Source organism: Equus asinus, chromosome 1, assembly GCF_041296235.1.
Source record: "Equus asinus isolate D_3611 breed Donkey chromosome 1, EquAss-T2T_v2, whole genome shotgun sequence".
NCBI lineage: Eukaryota > Metazoa > Chordata > Mammalia > Perissodactyla > Equidae > Equus > Equus asinus.
In genome coordinates, this window is record NC_091790.1 from 153,371,575 (window position 1) to 153,392,770 (window position 21,196).

General features: G+C 44.4%; 2 protein-coding genes across 10 annotated transcripts in view; one reads left to right on the forward strand and one right to left on the reverse strand.

Moving 5' to 3' along the window:
- Nucleotides 1-6,593, forward strand: part of DNAH11 (dynein axonemal heavy chain 11) — a 295,517-nt gene extending 288,924 nt beyond the window's left edge. For all 6 annotated transcript variants that reach the window (XM_070510015.1, XM_014830575.3, XM_070510044.1 and 3 more), the window contains 3 exons: nucleotides 3,503-3,615; nucleotides 4,165-4,305; nucleotides 5,430-6,593. In XM_070510015.1, coding sequence (XP_070366116.1) covers nucleotides 3,503-3,615; nucleotides 4,165-4,305; nucleotides 5,430-5,677 — 502 coding nt within the window. In that variant the 3' untranslated portion in view covers nucleotides 5,678-6,593. The remainder of the gene's footprint in view (nucleotides 1-3,502; nucleotides 3,616-4,164; nucleotides 4,306-5,429) is intronic.
- Nucleotides 5,336-21,196, reverse strand: part of CDCA7L (cell division cycle associated 7 like) — a 49,841-nt gene continuing 33,980 nt past the window's right edge. The window contains exons 2-10 of one of the 4 annotated variants that reach the window (XM_014830577.3): nucleotides 19,807-19,947; nucleotides 15,291-15,428; nucleotides 12,119-12,496; nucleotides 10,597-10,668; nucleotides 10,329-10,499; nucleotides 9,456-9,581; nucleotides 8,551-8,700; nucleotides 7,314-7,450; nucleotides 5,336-6,705 (exon numbers count right to left, since the gene is read on the reverse strand). In XM_014830577.3, coding sequence (XP_014686063.1) covers nucleotides 6,675-6,705; nucleotides 7,314-7,450; nucleotides 8,551-8,700; nucleotides 9,456-9,581; nucleotides 10,329-10,499; nucleotides 10,597-10,668; nucleotides 12,119-12,496; nucleotides 15,291-15,428; nucleotides 19,807-19,947 — 1,344 coding nt within the window. In that variant the 3' untranslated portion in view covers nucleotides 5,336-6,674. The remainder of the gene's footprint in view (nucleotides 6,706-7,313; nucleotides 7,451-8,550; nucleotides 8,701-9,455; nucleotides 9,582-10,328; nucleotides 10,500-10,596; nucleotides 10,669-12,118; nucleotides 12,497-15,290; nucleotides 15,429-19,806; nucleotides 19,948-21,196) is intronic. The other 3 variants (XM_070510081.1, XM_014830578.3, XM_014830579.3) reach the window with 3 other exon arrangements.

The window sequence follows — 21,196 nt, forward strand, 5'->3', positions numbered from 1 at the left end:
TGAGTTGTTATGATTTAAACGGCCATGGAAGGCAACTTGAGTTTGCTCTCATGTCATCTTATACCCGTATCTTCAAGCCAGTGATTACTAAGGCCTTCTCATAGCTAACTTTTAAAAGTTTGTAGTATGGTATGCAGTAAATCAGACTGTCTTCAACTTGTGGGTGTCACTGCAGAGATGTGTCACAAAGCCAGGGACAGAAATTCACAGCTCCCTGAGGGCCAGTGTTATCTCCAGCTGCTCCTTAGCCTTGGTGATCAATACAGGAAGTTTCACAAGGTTCTCTCTATTCCCAACTTTTCGGTATGGAAATCTTTGCTTTCCTGAAACTTTCTTCCATGAACCATGATGCTACTGTGAGCCTTAAACTGGAAAGTCCATTAGAATTCCAAATGACCGCACACTGGAATTGGCCCCAGCCACCCGGGTGTCTGCCGTGTGGGATGCGTGCAAACACCAAAGTGGGAGGCGCAATGTGGAAACACTGCAGATGGCAGCAGCTAACCAGAGCAGGCAGTGAGCTAAGCCTGTCGCCAGGTTTCTGTTATCACTATGAATATCCACAATCAGATGTTATATGTCCAATCAAAAATATTTATATTTACATAAACTTTCTGAAGATAATTTTGGACTTACCTCCACCGTCTTATTTTGTGCTAATTTCTCTTTCTTCTCATTTCCACCTTTTCTGGCTTGTTGGTTTAATAGTTTTCTTCATTCCATGTTCATCCCCATACAGTTCCTATTGTTTTAGTGGAGACACTTTACGTTGCAACATACACACTTATAATTCAACCTTATTTTAAACCACAGTATTTTTGTCTCGTTTATAGTCGATAGTTATTTTTGCCTTAACACAGAGCGATTTCTTTGCTCATTGTTGCCTTTTGCATCTCATTCTAGGCTCCTTTACTTTTCACTAAAGGATAAAATATACAGCAGGGTTTTCAGTTTATGTGGTGGGGAGTAAATGGTATTGCATGTCTGACTTCTCTTCATTGCACTCTCGCTCTTAAGTTTACCTATATGTAGAATTCTAAGACTATTATTTTCTCTTAGAACTTCAGTGTTCTAACTCCATTGTCTTCTGGCATTTATTATAGCTAATAAGTCTCTTCTTAAATATACTTGCCATTCCTTCACAACTAATCTATTCTCTGCAGGAAGTTTTTAAGACTTTTCCCTTTACTCTTTATGTTCTATTATTTTTACTGCTGTATTTAGGTGTGGACTTCTAAAACTGTATCCTGCTTGGTACTGTGAGCTGTTACCAATGTGTGAGTCCACCTGTTGCTTCCCCTCTGAAAAACTTTTAGTCCTTCTCCAAATATTGCCCTCTCTGTTCTCTTCATTATATTTACCTACCTGAACCCTCATATTTTCCATCTCTCTCTCTCTCTGCTGTATTCTGGTTGATTTCATCAGTTCTGGGTGATCTTCATTTTATCTTCAGTTGTCTCTGGTCTACTCTCTCTCTCCTCAATTTCTAAAATTTTATTATCCAAAATCAATTTTCAGTTCCAAATTGTTTATATTTGGGGGGGAGGTACCTGACCTAGTTTCATAATTTTCTGCTTTTGTTTTTATGACTGTTATCCTCTTTCTTTCTCAGGAGTTTAAACATACTTAAGAATCTTTTTTTTCAAGATTCCTCTTATTTCCTGGGTTATTAACTTTCCTCTTTGTTGGATTTGCTGGTGGTTTTTCATGTCATATAATCAGCTGTCTTTATACTCAAATGACAGTTTGGTTGGTTATAAAAAAAAAAGTTTAATCCATTCATTGTTGGAAGACTTTGTAACCATCACTCTATCCTCTGATCAAATGCTGCTGTGCAGGTGTCTGAAGCTGACATAAGTTTTTCCCCTCTATTAAAAAAGACTCCATGTTTCTTCCTGGCTGTTCAGGGGATTCTCTATCTTCACCATCTATACTAAGATTGTATCTTAGTATTGATTATTCTGTGTCAAATTTTCTTGAAACATGGTATGTCCTTGATTTATAGAGATTCAAATTTGTAATTGAGGGAAACTTGAATTTTCTAGAATTGTATCAGTAAATTTCATTATTTCCATTTCATCTTATTTAGCTTTCCTTATTATTCTACCTTATCCTGCTTCACTTTTCCCATTCATTTCTAGAATTGCTTTTTCTGCTTTTGAGATCTTCTAACTTAATTTCTTCACTTTTTCTTAGTTGATCACTTCTAAACCATAATCTCGTTTATACAAGCAATCACTTCACTTTTTAAAAACTTATTGCAAATTGTCTGGCTGCAATGTTTATCTTATGGCAACATTGAGATAAAAAGTCTTTTTCTATCCTTGCTTTTCCTGTTCTTAGCCTTTTTCTCTTTGTGTTTTCTATCTTCAAGTATGTTTTGCCTAAACCAGCTATTTGAAAGAATTTAACAAGGGGCAGGGCACAGGGCCGTAGTTGATATAGCTGATAGTTATTTTTGATACTATTTTGAACTATTTTGATAGCTGATAGCTAGCAGGAATGTTCCCTGTGGTGACCCAAGTTTGAACGTGAACGTATAGAGCCTTTCCTGCTTCGCAGCCCAACCTCAGGCACATGTCGCCTGCAGTGGGGTTTGTCGGGATGACTCCTCCTTCAACCCTCTTCCTTTGTAACTCTGAGCCAACCCAGATGCCAGGACACTGCAGCACTAGCCTGTGTGGCCCTCACCCTGGAGAAGGCTTTGCTGGCTTTTATGCTGGGCTGTCCTCTCTGTGCTCCATCTCATACCCCTGGCTCCATTTCCCCAATGTTTTCAGTAGCCCTTAAACCTACATTTCAAGGTTTCACATCTAATTTTATCAAAGACGACCTTATCTCCTTAGCATCTATGAGCCAGCTTCCTCAGGTAAACTGCAGATCCTTCCTATCTTCCATGATTGTGTGGATGAGATGAGAATAGCTGTGTAGAAATAGCAGTTTCTCAAACTACAGGCATGCAATGGAGGGAAGACTGGTGCTCCCCTTAATAACCTTTCCTCTCCCGCTTTCAGGTCATTTCCGCGTGTGAGAAGTACTGCCTTTCCCAGTAACTCTGGTCTTCTAACAGTCATCACAGCCTTCCCCTCCCCGTCCTCAGACACACACGTGTTTTCCTGTGCATTCCATGCACCCTCTACACTCCTCCATGCTGGCACTTGTCAGCTCAGATCATGGCACAGACCACCTGTGTATAGTCACCACATACCACTAGGACCACCTAAAAAAATAGTCGTTGAATAAATGGAGATGAATTTTCCACATTCCCCAGTGTTTCTTGTCCCTAAGGGTAATAGTTCTAAGATATAAAAACAGAGAAAAATATAGCCCTTTAAAAGGACAATGTTGTGCACATCATCAGACAACGATCTTACTGGTCGTCAGTGGTCTATTTCTCTCCCACAACCCCCACCATCCCTTCCCCAGAATCTACTTAATCTTACTAGAAAACTTCTCTATTACTAAAAAGCAAGTTTATTTCTTCTTGCTTTCTGCTAAACAGGTTTAATGACCTCCTCTTGCGATGCCGAGAACTCGACACCTGGACACAAGATCTCGCCCTTCCAGCTGTGGTGTGGCTGTCCGGCTTCTTCAATCCTCAGTCCTTCTTAACTGGTAAGGCTGTGGTAGGGCAGCCCCCGATGCTGACAGAACCACCCCCCCCCAGCAGAAATCCTGCCTGGCTTTACCTATGAGTGACTCTGCCTGCCCTGCTCACCAGTCCTCCTGCGGTAGCCATGACCGAAAAGGGAGACGGAATGACAGCAGAAACTGCAGAGGAAATAAAATTGCAGGCAGCAGCGCAAGGGGAGGAGGTCCAGGAGCAGCCATGTGAGGGGGGATGACGTTCACTCTAGCAGACGTTTTCCATCAAGGGTCATGTGGTTTCTTTCATGACGGCTCAACTTTGCCAGGATAGTGCAAAAACAAACAGATAATACAAGGCCCAGTAGGCATGGCCGTTCCAGTAAAACTTCATTTACACAAGCAGGGAAGTTGTCATGTGGGCCTGAGTTCGCCAGCCCTTGCTCTAGAGCAGCCACACGCACCCTGGGGCCAAAGCACGCCTCAGGAAGACACTCATCTGACCAGTGGCTCCTGGGAACCTTATGTATAACTTTATCTCATCTCTTTCAATTCCTGTTTCTTCTCCTCCTCCCAAAGCAATCATGCAGACTATGGCTCGAAAAAATGCGTGGCCACTGGATAAAATGTGCTTGACTGTTGATGTTACCAAAAAAACGAAGGAAGATTATGGCCATCCCCCAAGGGAAGGCGCATATCTCCACGGGCTCCTCATGGAAGGTAAGACACCACCCCAAGGAATATGTGGAGTCTCTTTCAAACAATTTAAATGCCAGGATGTGTGTCCAATGTGAGCCAAATCTTAGGGCATTTAGGCTAATGGCTGTTACTTGAATTTGCACATATATCTGGTGTTAATGCACAGGATAATTTAAGACATACACTGAATTTATTTTTCTTTTTAATATAATCAATTCAAATTCTTCTTTTTAAAAACCGTCGGTTAACTTCACACTGATGTTTTATTATAAGGGTTCTCTAAGCCTTTTTTTTTTTTTTTTTTGAGGAAGATTAGCCCTGAGCTAACTGCTGCCAATCCTCCTCTTCTTGCTGAGGGAGGCTGGCCCTGAGCTAACATCATGCCCATCTTCCTCTACTTTATATGTGGGACGCCTACCACAGCATGGCGTGCCAAGCGGTGCCATGTCCACACCCGGGATTCAAACCGGCAAATCCCAGGCCGCCGAAGCAGAACGTGCAAACTTAACCGCTGCACCAGCGGGCCAGCCCCTCTCTGAGCCTTTAAGATGCAGTGCACATTGTGACTCTCTAAGAGGGGGCGGGTAGAGAATGCAATAGTTTCCAAATTATTCAGCCATGCAGGACATTTCCTCTTATCCTAGTCTCTACCAAGATGCTTCTTTTTTCACTTTAAAGCAAGTGCAACAAGTTCAAACATTTAAGGGCAGGGTGGGTGATGGAGGTGACTGACCTGAACTTGGCGTAAGAAAAGAAGGCACATTGGAGAGGGAACGTGTTGAACTAGAGACTCCTCATACAGTCTATAAGCATTCAAATTCACAATTTTTTTTAAAGGGAGGGCAAACTAGTTTGCTTTAGAATCTGTTTTCGTGCAAGTTTGTACCTTTTGAATTCAAATGTTTACTTTTGGTAGCAAAGTTTAGGTGTCAAGCATGGGAGCAACGATCTATGCTTCCAGTGTGTATGTGGCACCTGGGCAGCAGGTAGATAGCCTACCTCATATATCTCAGTCATGGGCCAGCTCAGTAAGGAAGCCAGTGACAAGCTATAACATGACAAAACCAGAATGTTTATTGCCTACAACAAGTAGAGGATCAGCACCCACATGCTACACTGTTGCAACTCGTGCGTTTTTGCTGTAGGTGCCAGATGGGACACCGAGTCAGGAACCATTGTTGAAGCCCGCCTCAAGGAGTTAACGTCCGTGATGCCCGTCATCTTTGCGAAAGCCATACCCATAGACAGACAGGAAACCGAACACACCTATGAGTGCCCTGTGTACAAAACCAAAATGAGGGGCCCCAACTACGTGTGGACCTTCAGGTTGAAGAGCAAAGAGAAGACGGCCAAATGGGTTCTGGCAGGCGTGGCTCTGCTGCTGGAAGCATAAAATGGCCCTCGTGCTGGGACTCACACTCCTCCAGCCTCAGCTGGAGCACTGTGAAGATTTTTCATTGTGACACTGCACTGTTCCCATGCACATTTATTCTACTGAAAGGCATAAAACACATTCCAAAACCTTTAAGTAACTTACATATCCAGTCATCTTTTTTTTTTAACACCATCCTTAAAAAGTGGAGAATGGGGAGAGAAAGAAAGAAATGTAGAAGAAATTACTGGAAACTTATTCAGAATCAGTTCCTCAAAAACAATGTGACTGGAGGTCTCCCAGTTAGTAAGTGCGATTTGAGTTTTTGTAAACAAAATCTTTTAGGCCTACACGCTTTCAAAATATAGAAGCAAGTGGCTCCAGGCAGCAGATGAATCCTGAAGGAAGAGGGGGACACTCCTGCCGGCCAGCATTGCTCTGAGGCCTCCAGTGTCAGTGAAGTGACAGTCCACTTTTTGTTCATTCAAGTTTGAATAAAACTCTAATATTCTCAAGTTCTGTGGTTAATTGCACTTTGTAATTTCGAGGAACCTTCTTCAATATAAGTTTCCAATGACCCAGAGTAGGTTAAACGACATGGTTTGAACATGGTCACTTGGGAAACTGAAGGGGATATAACCCCTGTAAAAACTCCACCTGGAGTTACTGTCTGGGAGGTAAAAGATCTAGGCAACAGGGATAATCAAACAGGGTTGAAGGCCAGAGCTGCCTACACAATGCTTTTGCAGAACTTACTTACCTGAACTTTAAACTCCACCCCATTTAAACCGTGCTTTGTAATCATCTGCAGATGCTTTTAACAACTACAAACAGGCCTGCGTATACATGGATATAGATTCCTCTGCTTTGCTGTCTTCCTGAGAAATCTTTTTAAGCATATAAACAATCTTTAAAAAAATAGTATTTAGATCTAGAATGAATTTCTGTATAAAAACACGACTAAGAAATCTCAGGCACAAACGGTACTCTCTGGCGAGCTGGCTGGTTCTTCCTTCTCTTAATTGTCCTCCACCAGCCGCTTCTGTAGACTGAGAAAAAGATGGGAAGTGTTACTGTGAGAAGCAGTGAGTGGGACGGAGGCAAACACAAAGCAGCATTTGCGGCTGGAGGCTCAACAATCCCAAGAGGACAAAGCCCGACTCTGATCTTCTGACGCGAGGTCAGTACCAGTAGGGCCCGCGGGCAGGCCCTGAACGTGAGGCGCCTCACTGCCCCATTCTAAAACGGCGCGTCAGGGTTTGCTGTAGGCCTCAATTCCGTCTTCTCCTCCCCAGAGTGAGACGACTCTGTCCTGGGCACACATCGCCCAAACCTCTCTGCCCAGTAGGGTTAGGGCTGCCTCTGGCCCTTCACAGTCTGCAGCTTCCCCTCAGCCTGCCCTGTAGACTCCACTTCTGTTTTATACAGTGAGGCGACATTTTGCATACAGAAAGCACTGAATTGAAAATTCTAACAAAGGAGGAAATTTCCTAACAGGGAAAATATCAGTCCTGAGCTTTTTCCAATACAAACAGATAACGGATGGCACTCGAAGTGATTCATAGGAATCCGTCTGAAATAAGGCACCCACCTCCCGCCTAGAGGGACTCCCCTGCTGGTCCCGGATGGCAACCTCCATTTTTGGTCTGAGACTTACCTCTCCAGATACTCCTTAACGTTATTATAACCATAAAACTTGGCCAGATGAATGAGGATCCCCGTGGCACAGCGGCCATCACGCTTCCGACAGTAACTGCAATTGCAGATCCCCCGGCAGGGAGGACACATCCAATCCTAGGAGAGACACGACAGCAGAAATTTCCCCATTACCTCCAGGCTCTGGTGAGATGAGATTCTGCCGGAGCCTGGCCCACCTGGCCTCTCCTTCAGTCTTTCAACACGCGTTACCTTTTAGCAAAGGTCACAGGGTGAAGGATTATCTAACGTGTCTCCTCCTCACGTGTTTCAAGCCGGCCCCGAAAGGTTGATCACCCAACATGGCACACAGAGAAACACTGAAAAATTTGTTGGTTTTAGACAGGACCAGCTACATAATTAGCTGATACCTGTTCAGAAATTCTGGAGAATTTCAGGAGTATTAGGCCAAATGCAGAGCCTCGTACAACCGCAGAGGTCACGCACCCATGCAGTCAGCCCTGTGTGGGGAGTGCAGGGTTTCTCAAAAGACAATGAGACCCAGGTGTGAATTCCAGCTCTTCCACCCTCTTTGTGTGATTGCTGTTAAACTGCTAGTCAAGTTAAGTGGTTGATATTCATCTGCAAATTGGGGGCAGTATATTTACCTCCATGACTGCTGTAAGAGGCTGTACAGTGATTAAGAGCACAGACTCTGGAGCCCAACTGCCCAGGTTCAAGGGCATACGTGCTAACCGTGATACTACTGTCTCATTTTACAGAGGGCACTGAGACATAGGGAGGTTACAGACCTACTTCCTAAAGTCAAATGAGTTAGTAACAGAAATAAATTGCATTAACAGATGTGAAACTTCAGAGCAAGGCCGGCCACCCTACACCATGATATACACTCCCCTGGCCTGGCCCAGAAAAACCCAAGGTGAATTAGGCTGCTGGAGGAAAGGCAGACAGATTTACCTGTACAAACCAGAACTGTAAGAGAGCCCAGCAATGACCCTGGGAGACCCAACACAATCTCTTCTCCTGTCCTACCTGTTGATCAATTTGCTCTTTTTCCAGAAGGAAACTGTTTTTCATTTCCGCCAGAGTCTCAAGATGCAGAGCGAGAGGAGGGAGGTAGGGGTCTAGAGAAATCAGAGCTGCAGCTACAGGTCCCCAGTAAGGGCCCAGGGAGCCCCATCTTCGGCTTGCTTCCCTTCGCCAGTACAATTCATGACAAATGTGAATGCTGTTCCTACCGGGTCCAGCAGTGCTGACCGCACGTCCTCGCCATAGCGATTCCGCAGGCACGGCCCACAAAACTGCCCTCGCACCCCGCCGCAGCTCTGGTTCCGACACACTGTCTTGGTGTCGATGGTCTTCTGCCGACACTGATGGCAAGTGTTACCCTGAGGGGGAAGGAGGTCAGTGGGTGAACATGGGATTTATAGGGTGACGCCCACAAGCCCACATGCTGTCACGGGCATTTCTAAGTGCATGGAGACGCACTGCCTCTCTCCCAGAATCGAGCAGCATTGTTTCGGTACAAACCAAGGCACCCTCCACTAGCCTTGTCAGCAGGTTTAGTTCTGGGGCCAGAGAAGCACATTAGGGCACGTGAGACTGAGTATAAAATCTCTGGGTTTTAAAATGTTACACTTAAATTAAAAACATTTAAAAACTACCTTAAGACAGTGTCCCATTACTCATCTAAAAAATTATGCAGAACAACAGACAGCCTCTTACTAAATCACCGTTTAAAAGAAGTTTTAACCCATTTCCTACCAACCAGATACTCTATGAAACTTTAATTTCCATGGTTATATTAGCCAAAAAGCACACTGTGTTTTTCAATGTTTAAAACAAAAACCACATAAATATTTAAAATATAACAACTTTAAATAAATATGCTTTTCCAGACTACAGTCCTGCCTTCCCCCAGATAGAGAGACCTCTCTCCTGGTGAGAATTACGGCACTAAGCCATCCTCTCTGTCCCAGTGACTGCTGACCCGCCAATTCAGAGTGCACCTCTGAGCCCTGGGAGACAGCGGAGGGTGTGGGCCCAGATCCAGGTTAAAAACAAGGCAGGATTTCAAACACCTGTGCCTTAGACTCCCGGTAAGAATTACAGTCATGCAAATTATTCATCACGTATAATTTACCAGAACTTTATCATAGATTTTATCTCGAACAGTTATGGCAACATTTTCTAAGTCCTCTTCAGTGATATCCTCCACGGGGCGAAAAGAAGACAGACGGTGACGCCGTCGAGAGCCCTGGCACTTCCCCTGCAAAACAAGCCAACGCGGGACCCGGCATGAGATATTTTGAGCGGTTGAAAACAAACTCTTAAACATTTTAAACGTTCAGAGCTCTAGCACCATGAATATTAACTACATCCCTCTTCTATTTCCCGGAAGTCATTCATTCATTTAGTAATTGAATGAGCTCCTGCACACCTGGCCGAGCTTCCGCCACAGCAAGGCAAGGTGATAAACGACAAATGAGCAGCTCAGGTTTTACCTGACCAGTAAGTGGCCACCTGCTGTAAACTCCGTGAGGACACAGAAGTGAACCACACTGAAATGCTAACCCACAAATGGGAAGGGTCCAGAACTCCTCACTGCAGACTGAAAGCACCTGAAACACCCCATTCCTAAAACAGGAAGGCTAGGAGGAATCACTGTACTTTCCCACAAGCAAAACCACAAGCTAACGGAGGCGTTAACAGGCCTTTGCTGCCTCCACTGGAGATCAAACTGGGGGGCCTAACCATTGAGGGCTCCTCGGCTTGGCTTAGGTAAAGGACTCTCCCCGTCGCCTCCAGCTTAGACTAGGGGTTCTTCTCAGTGTGGTCCCAGGAGCACCAGCGCCCCCTGGGAACTTGGTAGAAATGCAAATTCTCAGCAGCTGCAGACCTACCAAGTCAGGACCTCTACACTTTTAACAAGCCCTGGGGTGACTGTGATGAACACTCATATCTGAGGACCACTGGCTTCAAAAAGAAGAATCTGCTTATTATGGTCAGAAAATACCCCACTAATGGTCTTCCTTCTTCGGAAACTGTAAAACTCTTCTGCAAACTTGGCAGCTGAGACAGTGAAGTTCTCCAGAGCAAACTTCTCGGGAGGCCGGGCGCTCCGGGCCGGGTTCGTGCGCCGCGTGGTCGGTCCCTCCGAGAAGGCACGCCTCGCTGTTCTCTTCTTCTGAAAGCAGAGCACAGAGGTATGCATCTGGGTGCTTTCTTGAATAAAAGCCATCTGCCAATCGATTATGTGTTTCAGTATAAGGAGTTCCACTTACAGAAGCCGAGCTCGGGGTTCGTACTGGGAAGAAATCTGGCATCGAGTTCAATTCTGCCAATAACTGAGCAAGCTGAAGTTCAGAACAAAAGAGAGGATCTACGTCAATACTGCCAAGTCTACTTCATTGAACACCTCATCACAAGTCTCCACTTTTGCAGCCGCGAGACACTTCACTGAAGTAGTTTACGTAAGATCTCAACAGTTGTGAGATTTTTAACCTCACATGTAAAGATTTTTATCTCCAGCGGTGAGATGCTCATATCATTCATGAGAATAAAATCTATGCCCATTCCTTATAGATAAGGACATGACACAGTGAAAACTGGCCAGGAAATGACCAAGACCTGGAGCATGAGGCTAGAATCCCAACTGGGCCATTAAGTAGCAGTGTGACCCTGCAACATATTTGGCACACCAGAATCAAGTTTCATAATGTTCAAAACAGAAAAGGCTCAACTAGATCGTTCTGACAGTTATTCGGAGCTCCAAAACACTCATTAAGTTGATTAATTTCTCATCAGTAAAAATAATTCATGAAAATATTTCCAAAGAAACACCTAATACCACCAAATAACAGGCATTAATATGCCACTTGGACAAATTAATTAGGATTCTTCTTAAACATATAAATGTTTGGGTATCACCAAAAAAATCACGAACAACACAGTTCTTATTTTAAAGATGCAGACAGATACATTGCTAAAAATGTCCCTTCGCTAAGCATAGATGAGTATTAGGATACACTTCACCCAAAAGTAGGCTATATATTTTCTTATGTAACTTATTAGGCATATAAGATTGCATATACAGTATCATTACATTATCCTTTCTTAAAATATTAAAGAAAAAACACACCAAAATGCTAAAAGTGATGAATGGTAAAATTTTTTTCTTAATCCCATCTATACAAAATTATGAAGCAAACAACAGTTACTGACCACATATAAAAAAACCAAATACACAAAGATTTCACCTTGTTCCATTAATTGTTCTAATGAAGACATTTTAAAGTGATTCAAAACTCTTCAGTTGTTTTAATAGCTAGACTTCTTTCATTCCTTCAGGTGATGTCTTGAAACCACAGCGGGTCATCACAAGAGAAGGGTTTCTAGGTTGAAAGCCACCTGCTTGACCTGTACATTGCAACTCTCAAGTGGGCCTCACAACATCTTATGTACACTCTGCTTCTTTCTGCTGGTATCAGGCCAGTTGTTCAGCCTCTCTCACCTCCATTACTACTACATATTTAGAACTTAATAAACAGTAAGCAGCATTAGCTCATGGCACCATGTAGGGGGCTAAAAATGGTCCTGGGGAGTCTCTTTCTATTCCTAAACCACAGCTGATCAGGTAATAATTGTTTGGGGTTCAGGAAAAGAGAAAGGCCACCCAATACCCAGAGCACCTTTCCTGACAGAAGCCAAAGCAGCAGTAGCTGTGAGGGCCAACAGTTCTGTGAGCCTCAGCAGCCACTGGTCAGGGCCTGGTACAGCCCCCAGACCGCCCACCGTGGGCCTTACCATGGCCTTGTTCTCCTTGATGTTCATGGTCCTTTTCAGCAGAGCATCTGAGCTCTCCTGGCCCTCATCCCTGGAGTCGTCGCCAGACTCAGAGGCAGAATCGTCCCTTTCCTTCCCCCGTCTGCAGCTTTTCTTTCTTCCAAGAATTGCTTTTTTATTGTCCTGTAAGTGTGAGCTGGAAAACAGCGGCTCAGAAGCATTGTTTTTATCTGATTTTTTTGCCAGTTTCTTGGTAGGGAACTGAAAGGCTACCCGAAGACCAATGCTGCTGCTTCTACGCCTGCTCCTTCTGGGGCTAGCCTTCTCTTCTTCCTCATCTTCCTCTTCCTCACTCCCTAAAGAGGCTTTACTGTCGTCACTCAAATCTGACTCCATGAGCTAACAAGATGAGAGAAAGAATAAAGATGTTGTCTATAACAGACCTTCAAAAAGACACACATTTAAAATCACTCTGACATTATTGTAGGAAAAAGATGACTATAATAGTTCCCTCTGAACTCTTCAATTAAATGCTCATAGTTTGTTGTGAATATAATCAAAGAGCAAGCATTCTATTACTACACTGTGCTGCAGCCACACCCACCCACAGACTGTGTTCCATCAGAGCAGCAGGCTGGAAGCAAAACGCTGACGACGTGGGCTCTTCCACAGTGGAACAGCCACCAGGGAGGCCCATCCAGAACCCAAGCAATGAGGAAAATTCAAAGAAAAGGGTGTGCATGACCTAAGAGTTATCGTCAGATGAAAATGGAGTGCTAAGGAAAAACAAGTAACCAACTATTCTGCCTTAAATAGCAAGAATATGACTTCTGAGTAAAAGTGACAGGAGAGCTGACTTCACATCACTGAAGTGACCAAGGAGCAGGCAGACAACCTGCCATCGGGGTCAGTGGGAGAACCTCATCCCCAGGACATGATGGGTCCTCACTCCAAGGGAAGCCCTCCTCCCTCTTCTGTAACCTGCAGAGCCATGGGTGAAATCAAGGCAGACAGCTACAGAGCACCAGTTCAGTCCCCGCAGGAAATTCTCCCCCCGATTTTCAAACTCCACTAAGTGGTATAGGTCTCCAGCATTAAAACATTATGTTTCACACATGAGAACACAGGAAGAACAGAAGCCAGTGGCAGGGTGACATTACCCAGGTGACCATGGGTGATATCTCAGATGTGATGGGACTCTTCGCAATAGCAGAGATAGGTTTAAATATTGAGACCTACGCCATCTCCTGGGCATCTTTCCCTGACCCACGTGCTGGAAAGCACAGTCTGGGAACCTCTGTCAGGGACTCCTAACAATGGGGCTACGGTGAGGAGGGCAGCGAGCAGCACCAGGATGGGCCAGGATTCAGCAAAGTGACTCGGCTTCCTCCTCAGGGACCACTCCCCAAATTCTAGCTGGACTCAAGTTAAAAATAAGGCAGAAGGAGGAAAAAAATACAGATAACTTCCAAACCTTGGTGTGTGTATCAATCCACAAAAAGCCAAGTAGAGAAACAAGACTATACTGTACTGACTTATATTTTTTAAAATATCCTGAACTTTCTACATTAGTAGCTCTGGAATTCAAAATGGCGGGCTGCAGAGGAATCCAATTGTAGGAGACACTGTTAGAAAACGGCAGAGGAAACATCTCCCAGACTGGCTTTATCTACTTATCATAATCATTATCTAAACCACCTCTCTTTACCAAGGATGTGGAGTAGCTTACTCCACCAAAGCAGGAAAAGAGCAAATTGTACTATCCGTGGAGACTCAGACCTGAGGGAAAGAACACGAGGGCCAGGACCACTGCTGTGGCTGTTTGACATCTGGCTAGAAGACCACTAGACACTAAGGTACAGTAAGATCCCATTATCAGAAAAGGTGGTCTCACCAGTTCTCACTAGGGTGGGAAAGAGGTTGGGTAGGGAGGCAACCGTGCTTGTTTTCTCAGTGAATTTTAAAACAAAATTTGCAGGTGGACCTGCCCCGAGCTATGAGTGACATCTGAGTCAATGTAACATGTCACAATTCATACCCTAAACTTATAGATTGTGAATGGAAAAAAAGACTTTTGGGGTAATTTACATTCCCGTGCTGGAAACACAAATTCTTTGAATAATCAGACATCACTTAGTGAAAGAACAGAAGATAAATAAGTCACTAAGAGTAAACGATACCCATTGGGGTTCGGAAGGATCTTAGTGTCTTGCTGGCAAGAAACTGGAGACTTGCTGGCCAGACTGTATCACATGAACTGCCATATAAACAGCTTCTGTAAAGAAAGCCAAAGGAGGGCCGGGGCCTACAGGCTGGCACAGCTCTGTGTAGCTATTCATGGAAAAAAATCACCATCAAACAAAGCAGCCTACCATTAGGGCTTTCAGGCCTTAAGTTACCCCCAGGGAAAGGTGAGGGACAAAAGGAACCTACCAGTTACAGCTAATTTAAACTTCTACAGAGCTTCCATGCCAGAAGCGGCTCCTTAGGAGCTTCTGAGAGTAAAGAGGCGTCACCGCTATCCTTTATCATGATACCAAAGGAGGAAAGGGCATATTGATTTTTGGGGATAAATATATGCTAGTCAGCAGTAAGCTGGCCTAAACATATAGAATAAAAGGAAGAGATCAACCAGCAAGTCTCTTGATGGCAAAGTGCTGAGAACAGACTTCCCTCAGGAACTGGGCAGGCCTGGATCATCTTTATCACTAAAAAGCATGTCAGCATCCCAATCAAGAATGCACAGGGAAAACTCTAAGTCTCTACCACAGCCCAATTTTTGCCAAATGAACTCTAAAACTAAGAACACTACTTTGCACACAACAAGAAATGACTTTAATGAACTTGTTACTCCCAGATAGACCCCTCCTCTTTTCAGACAAAACAGGTCAAGAAAGTCTGAAGTAAATTCTTTGATAAGGACAATAAGGGATATCTGGGAAACATCCCCCAAAACTCCAAAGGCACCAGGGGAAGATGACTGGCTTTTCTCTAAGAGAATAATGGACTGGCGGACCAGGAATCAGCCTTAGAATAGCAATTTTTATATTTTGTTAACTGGCTTATAAGAGAAACATGTAAGAAAAAGTACAATCTTTTCATTTGTGGAGTGACTCCCTACAAGTAAAAATACAATTCACAAACAGGATTAAAAATACTACAACCCACACTCCCTCATATTGATAATTATTACCATCACTTCTGGGTTACTGTTCACATTCAGATCACTCTGCGTAAATCCTTCAAAATCCTCTGTCTCTGAGTCAGTGTCCTCTATAAAAATTCTTCTCAGCTCTTCTGTAAAGTATTTGGGATGGAATCGCACATCCTGCTAAATTAAAAACACACGTCAGAGAGAAAAAAAGAACTGAGGTTACCAGAGGCTAGGGGGCAAGGGGAGTGATTGTTTAACGGGTAGAGAGTTTGTCTGAAATGATGAAAACATTCTGGAAATGCATAATGGTGACAGCTGCACAACGCTTCTGTGAATGTACTTAATACCACTTAGTGTCTGGCTGGCAAGAAACTTGGGACTTGTCTGCACTTAAAAATAGTTAAAAATGGTAAATTTTATGTTATGTATATTTTACCACAATAAAAACACACATACATATATATATACACACACACATTTTCTAAAGCTTGCAGAAATTTAGATCCATAAATCAAAGAATTTCAAAAACTCAGACTGGCCACAGCCTCCATCAGCTTCTTGTGTGACCGATAAGTGCCGATGGAATTCAGTGTCCCCTGCCAGGGCTGGCCTTCAGGAACGTCTGCTTTCACAGAGCACCGAAAACACATGGGAAGAAGACCTGAGGAGAAAGCCTGGCTCCCGCCCACGTGCTGGCTTTCCTTCCTACCAGCCATCCAAAGCCCTTCTCCTCCAGTCGGGGAGCATGCCTCCCTTCCCCAGCCAGCAAGTTTCTCTGTAGGAAAGAGCTGGAGCCTTCCACACCCCTCCCTGCCCACTGCCGAGGAGACTGCAGCTGTTCCATTGCCACTCAGCGCAGAGGACGGATGGAAAGCTCCACCCTCCCCAGCCCTTCTCTCCCCACCTCTCCTCCCCTGCAGGAGGTGAGAGGCCAGCAACCGCCAACAGGTAGCAAGTGAGCCGAAGGAAAGATGCTACAGGACTGAGTCTTAAGAAGGAAAGACATTTTCCAATAGTGACGTTTTCTTTCTTTTGAACTAATAAAAAAGAAACCAGGCTCTCTAAATGGCAGGCTCCAAAGAAACGAGAGGGGGGGAAAAAAGAACTGCAGTGCAGCAGAGACCCACAGGCCAGCCACCTCCAAGCTGGCACCAAGGGCCGCAGTCCGTGTCCCCAGCTGCCTTTGATGCCTCTTCCTCCCGCACCCAATAGAGCAGTGACCCCTCATCACTCCACATTAGGTTGGAGAATCTTCATCTCCCCCTGCCTTTCCCTGACTTTAATTATAGACTTCTTCAAGCTCAGACATCTCTGGGGAAAAAGATATAATAGATGAGTGGAAAAACTTACAGGGGGATAGGGAAAGAAATGCCTAGATCCAGCATTTTTTTAAGCTTAAAAATGTCTCCTATGAATTATTATGGGTAATTGGAGAGAGTGTGCTCAGAGCTAAATTACTTGGTTCCTTTGTTGATAGCTGTGGCGCAGCTGCTTGAAAAAAAATGCACACACGAAAGGGAAGTTTCTTTAAAGCGAAATTCGAATTGTGTTTAAGGGAGACTAAAGTCAGCATTGCTACACATACCGTGTGCAAGTTCACAAAGCTTTGCTCAGCTGGTGAAAATGGATCGTGAGTGGGTGGGGCCAGGCGGGGAAGCAGCAGGCCAGGGTCTGTCAGTAAGGAGGAATGGTACACGGCGGGCTCCTAGGGAAGCCCATCAGGAATCTGCTCCCTCCAAGGACAGGCCTGGAGCAAGGCCCTGCAGGCTGATCTAGGGCAAGGGGCCTATTAAATGTTATTAAAGACAAAGTCTCTGCCTAGGGCCCGAAGAGAACAGGCCATGCCCTGGAGCAGCAAGTTCCAGCCTTCCAGTCCTTCTGGCTCTTTCTATCCTTTAAGCTGACCTCACAGGGCAGCGGTCAGCCTAGGAGAAACAGGATCTTTGGTGGCTCATTCTGATCAAGAAAAACAACTTAGCGTCAGTCCTCAACTAAGGCCTATGCTTTTATTCTCCTCACTCCACAGGGTGTAAAAATTGTTTTTAATACGGTCTGTATGAAGCAAATATCCACTCCATACAGCCTCACTGCATTCTTGGTTACAGCTCTTTGCTCCCCAGGATCTGTTTGTTATCCCTTAAAATCAATGAGGCAACGTATCACGGGCCTTGGTCACCTATCTCTACCATGATCAAGAATGTGAGCAAATAACAGATCAGAAGGGAGCTAACAGAGTGATTACATTTTTTATTTGGAGGCTCTTGTGACATGAAGAAGCAGACTAGAAAGTGATGGTGGGCTAAACCAGTCAGACAAGTATCCCACTTCAATTCTACCCAGTGGTGCTCATTCACCAACGGGTGCTGGATGCATGAACCAAGAGGAAAGGGACAATCCAAGCAAGCAGTCTGAGCCAGGGAAGCTGGAAAGCACCACTCAAGTATGAAGTCCTTTCCATTAAGGAGCTTAGAATTTAGTCAGGGAGCTAGATAGGTCCATGAGTAAACATGGTGGGGATCAGTATTATAAGGGAGACACAAGCAATATGGAGCACAGAAAGAAAGAAAATCCAAGAAGACTTCACAGAAGAAGAAACATCTGAACTGGATCTGAACTAGGGCAGAATCTAGAAAAACGATGAGAAAGCACACAGGCAGGATGAAGAGCATGGACCAGCGCACACACAGGGCAGAACAGTGCCTGATGAGGGATCACTGCAGTTTCTGGTCAACTACAGCACAGCAGGCAGGAAAGAGCGGTGGGAGGGGACAGGGTGAGAAGTGGTTCTCCTACATTTGGAAGATTCCAGCTTGGCCACTACTCAGATGTAGGGCCTTGGACTAGTCATTTCACCTCCCTGAGCTTTGGTTTTATCACCAGTAAATGGGGATAAGAACAGCACCTACAGCTTCCCAGGGAGGTATGTGAATTAAGTGCCATCTGTAAGACAAGCACACTGTCACGGGCCACCTAAGGCACACTGGGTCAGACGGTGGGGGTGCAGGGGGAAGGGCGGGCTTGACCACGCGTAGAAGCAGCAGCTGTTACAGCAGCAAAAGCAGCTGCTTTGTTTCTTAAGGCCTACTGCATGCCAGCCTCTGTGCTCGGCACTTCACACCTCCTGCACTGCTCAGAATGCGCCGCTCTCCCTTGCTGCCTGTCTATGCTCGAACAGAGACTGGTGATTTCTGAGTAAGGGAGGACTGTGACCAGAACTCAGTTCTACAACTAAGGTGAGGGCTATGAGGACTATGGTAGCTTTAGAGGGACGAGATGGGAAGGGGTGGAGGTGAGGAACACGGCAGAAGATTCATCCACTACTGCTAGGGAATTGGGAAGACGTGAGAGGAGGAGGTGGGGTCAAGAACACCAAAGATGGAGATAAAAATGGGGAAGACAGACAGACAACCAGGGGAGGGAAAATGGTGAGTTTCACATCTCCCTTGAACCATCAGGATGGGTCCAACTGGCAGTCAGAAATACATCTGGGGCTGCACAGAGAAGCCAAGCCATAAAGAACTTGGAGGTAACAGCTGAAACGAGACCAATCACTGAGATCACTAAGTGAACAAAAGGACTGAAGACAAAGGACTGAAGACAAAGTCTTGGAGAACATCCCCTATGGGGACAGGAAATAGAAGAGATGACAACAAAGAACAAAACGTGTCAGAGAGAAGAAGAGACCAAGGGCAGTGGAAGCAGGTGGCTGGTGGGGTCAAATGCTGTAGAGACATCAAACAGATGAGGACCAAAGAGACCAGGGAGGCCCCTGCAACCTGGCCTCCATGCCCACGGAGGCCAGACCACCACAGTCAGCTGAGTAATCAAGCCGGCACTTCACTTACATGATTAACTGCTTCCCTTCCTGTACGTGCCCAGTTGAAGCAAGGTGGGTTTAATTTACAGCCTTTCAAGAGAGGCCATGGTCGAGGGAGAATGAGGAATTTTGAGTGCCACAATGAACTCAGAAGAAAATGGCACAGAAGGCTAGATATTTTGATTGGCCATGCTATTGCTAAGGCATGATATGAACCTCCAGGAATCTAACAGAGACCTGTAACTTGTGTTTGCCACAGATCGAAGTAATTAAAGAAAGAATAGTGCTCTCCCCAGCAATTCCAAGAGCAAGGCGCTCATAGGACCACACTGCAGGAGCAGAGAACCGCAATTGTCTCAGGGTAACCACACACCCTTCACCGCACTGCACGGGGTGGGCAAAGCGGTGCAGGGCTGGCCCCCCTGCCAGCTGTGTGGGAGCACTCTGAATACAGCCTCGCTGCAGGCTGCAGCCCGAAGTGGCAAGGAGAATGGATTTGATCGTATGAAGTCCCCATTTATTTAAAAAATAATTGTGCATAGAAACGATTTAAACAGCTAAAGTGAGCTGGGTACTCTCACTAGTTTCTTGAAACACGAAGGCATAATGCTTATAAAATAAAATGCTCGACAATTAACTGATATCACCAGTCTCAGACCACGTCCAAAGAAAAGGATATCTGAACCAAGATCCAGGCTTCCAGATGAACACGCTTGCCTTGAGAGGAAGCATCCGTACCTGTTTCCCTGACTCCAGTGAGTCAAAACTATCGCAGCTCTCCTCTGATGAGAGGGTTTCCATGGGAACATCATCTCGGAAACCGACAAACTCTTCATCATCACTGGGGGCGTTAAAGATGTCAGCCACTTCTTTGGGGATCTGTTTTGGATTTTGAAAAGAGGAAGGATAAAACCAGGGGCTGTAATAATCACTTAGGGAAATTTTCTACAAAGGAGTAGGAATTACCATCTCTTAACTTTATTAATCTGCCCTGGTTGCCCAGAAGACCCCAGTGACCCTGAGCAAAATGGGCTTCAGCTGACACCTCATGGCAACAAGGGAAGGGAGGAGGAAAAGACTTATTTTTCAAATTCTAGAGATACATCCTACCTTACAGAGAATGTGAAGGCCATGCCTAGACAGAAGCCACTTTTGATCTCTCGAGAAACAATAAGAAAATAGGCACTGGTTTCTGAGAAACCAATGATCTATTTTTCTCCTATAGTGAATTTGTTTTTAAAGGTCATCCATGGAAAAGGTTCCATAAGATATTAGTAAGCTCCTCTGAATTTCCACCTAGAGTTCTTCATTTTTCTGTTGTCATATGCTGATTCAGAGAGAAGAAATTACATACAATGAAATAAGTCGTTTTCCTTCTTTTCTATATTCTGAATCAATTTAAGTAGTTTTAGAATTAATTCTAAGAGAATTTAAACATTATTACAGGCAATTATCCCCAGAGAGAATGTTGTCAGCAGACTTAATCTAACAAATATGTATGTGCTGAGAGTTCACTTTTATACATTGACTACCTATTTGAAAAAGTTCAAATACATAAAAAGTGAAAGAATAGTACACACATTGGTATATTCTTCACCTGGAACCCCCATTTGTCACCACATTTGCTTTCTCTCTTTTAACAAATATTAGGTTGAACCACAGGCGTTTGCTGATATTTGACTGTTTTTGACCTAGGAAAACAGCAATTTAGTCTGAGCCAACCTAATCCATGTGTGTTTAAAGTAATTTGCAGACGTCATACTAATTCACCCTAAAATACTTCAGCACACATCTCCCAGCACACTTCTCCTACAGAATCACACAAAACCATAACTGTACCTAAAATAATTAACATTAATTCAATAATAACATTTACTATAAGTTCATATTTAAATGTCTCCAACTGTCCCCAAAATGTCTTTCATAATTTTTGGGGGGCAAAACGGATCCACTCAAGCAAGGATCATGCATTGTATTTGATCGTTTTTTCATGACATTAAGGAGGCACAAAATGTTGGGTTATCACTCATTAATTAGTAGGGTTTTTTAATGGAATTATGAAAACTTTCAAACATATTCATAAGTAGATGGAAGAGCATAATGAACGCACGTGAACTCCCTAGCAATT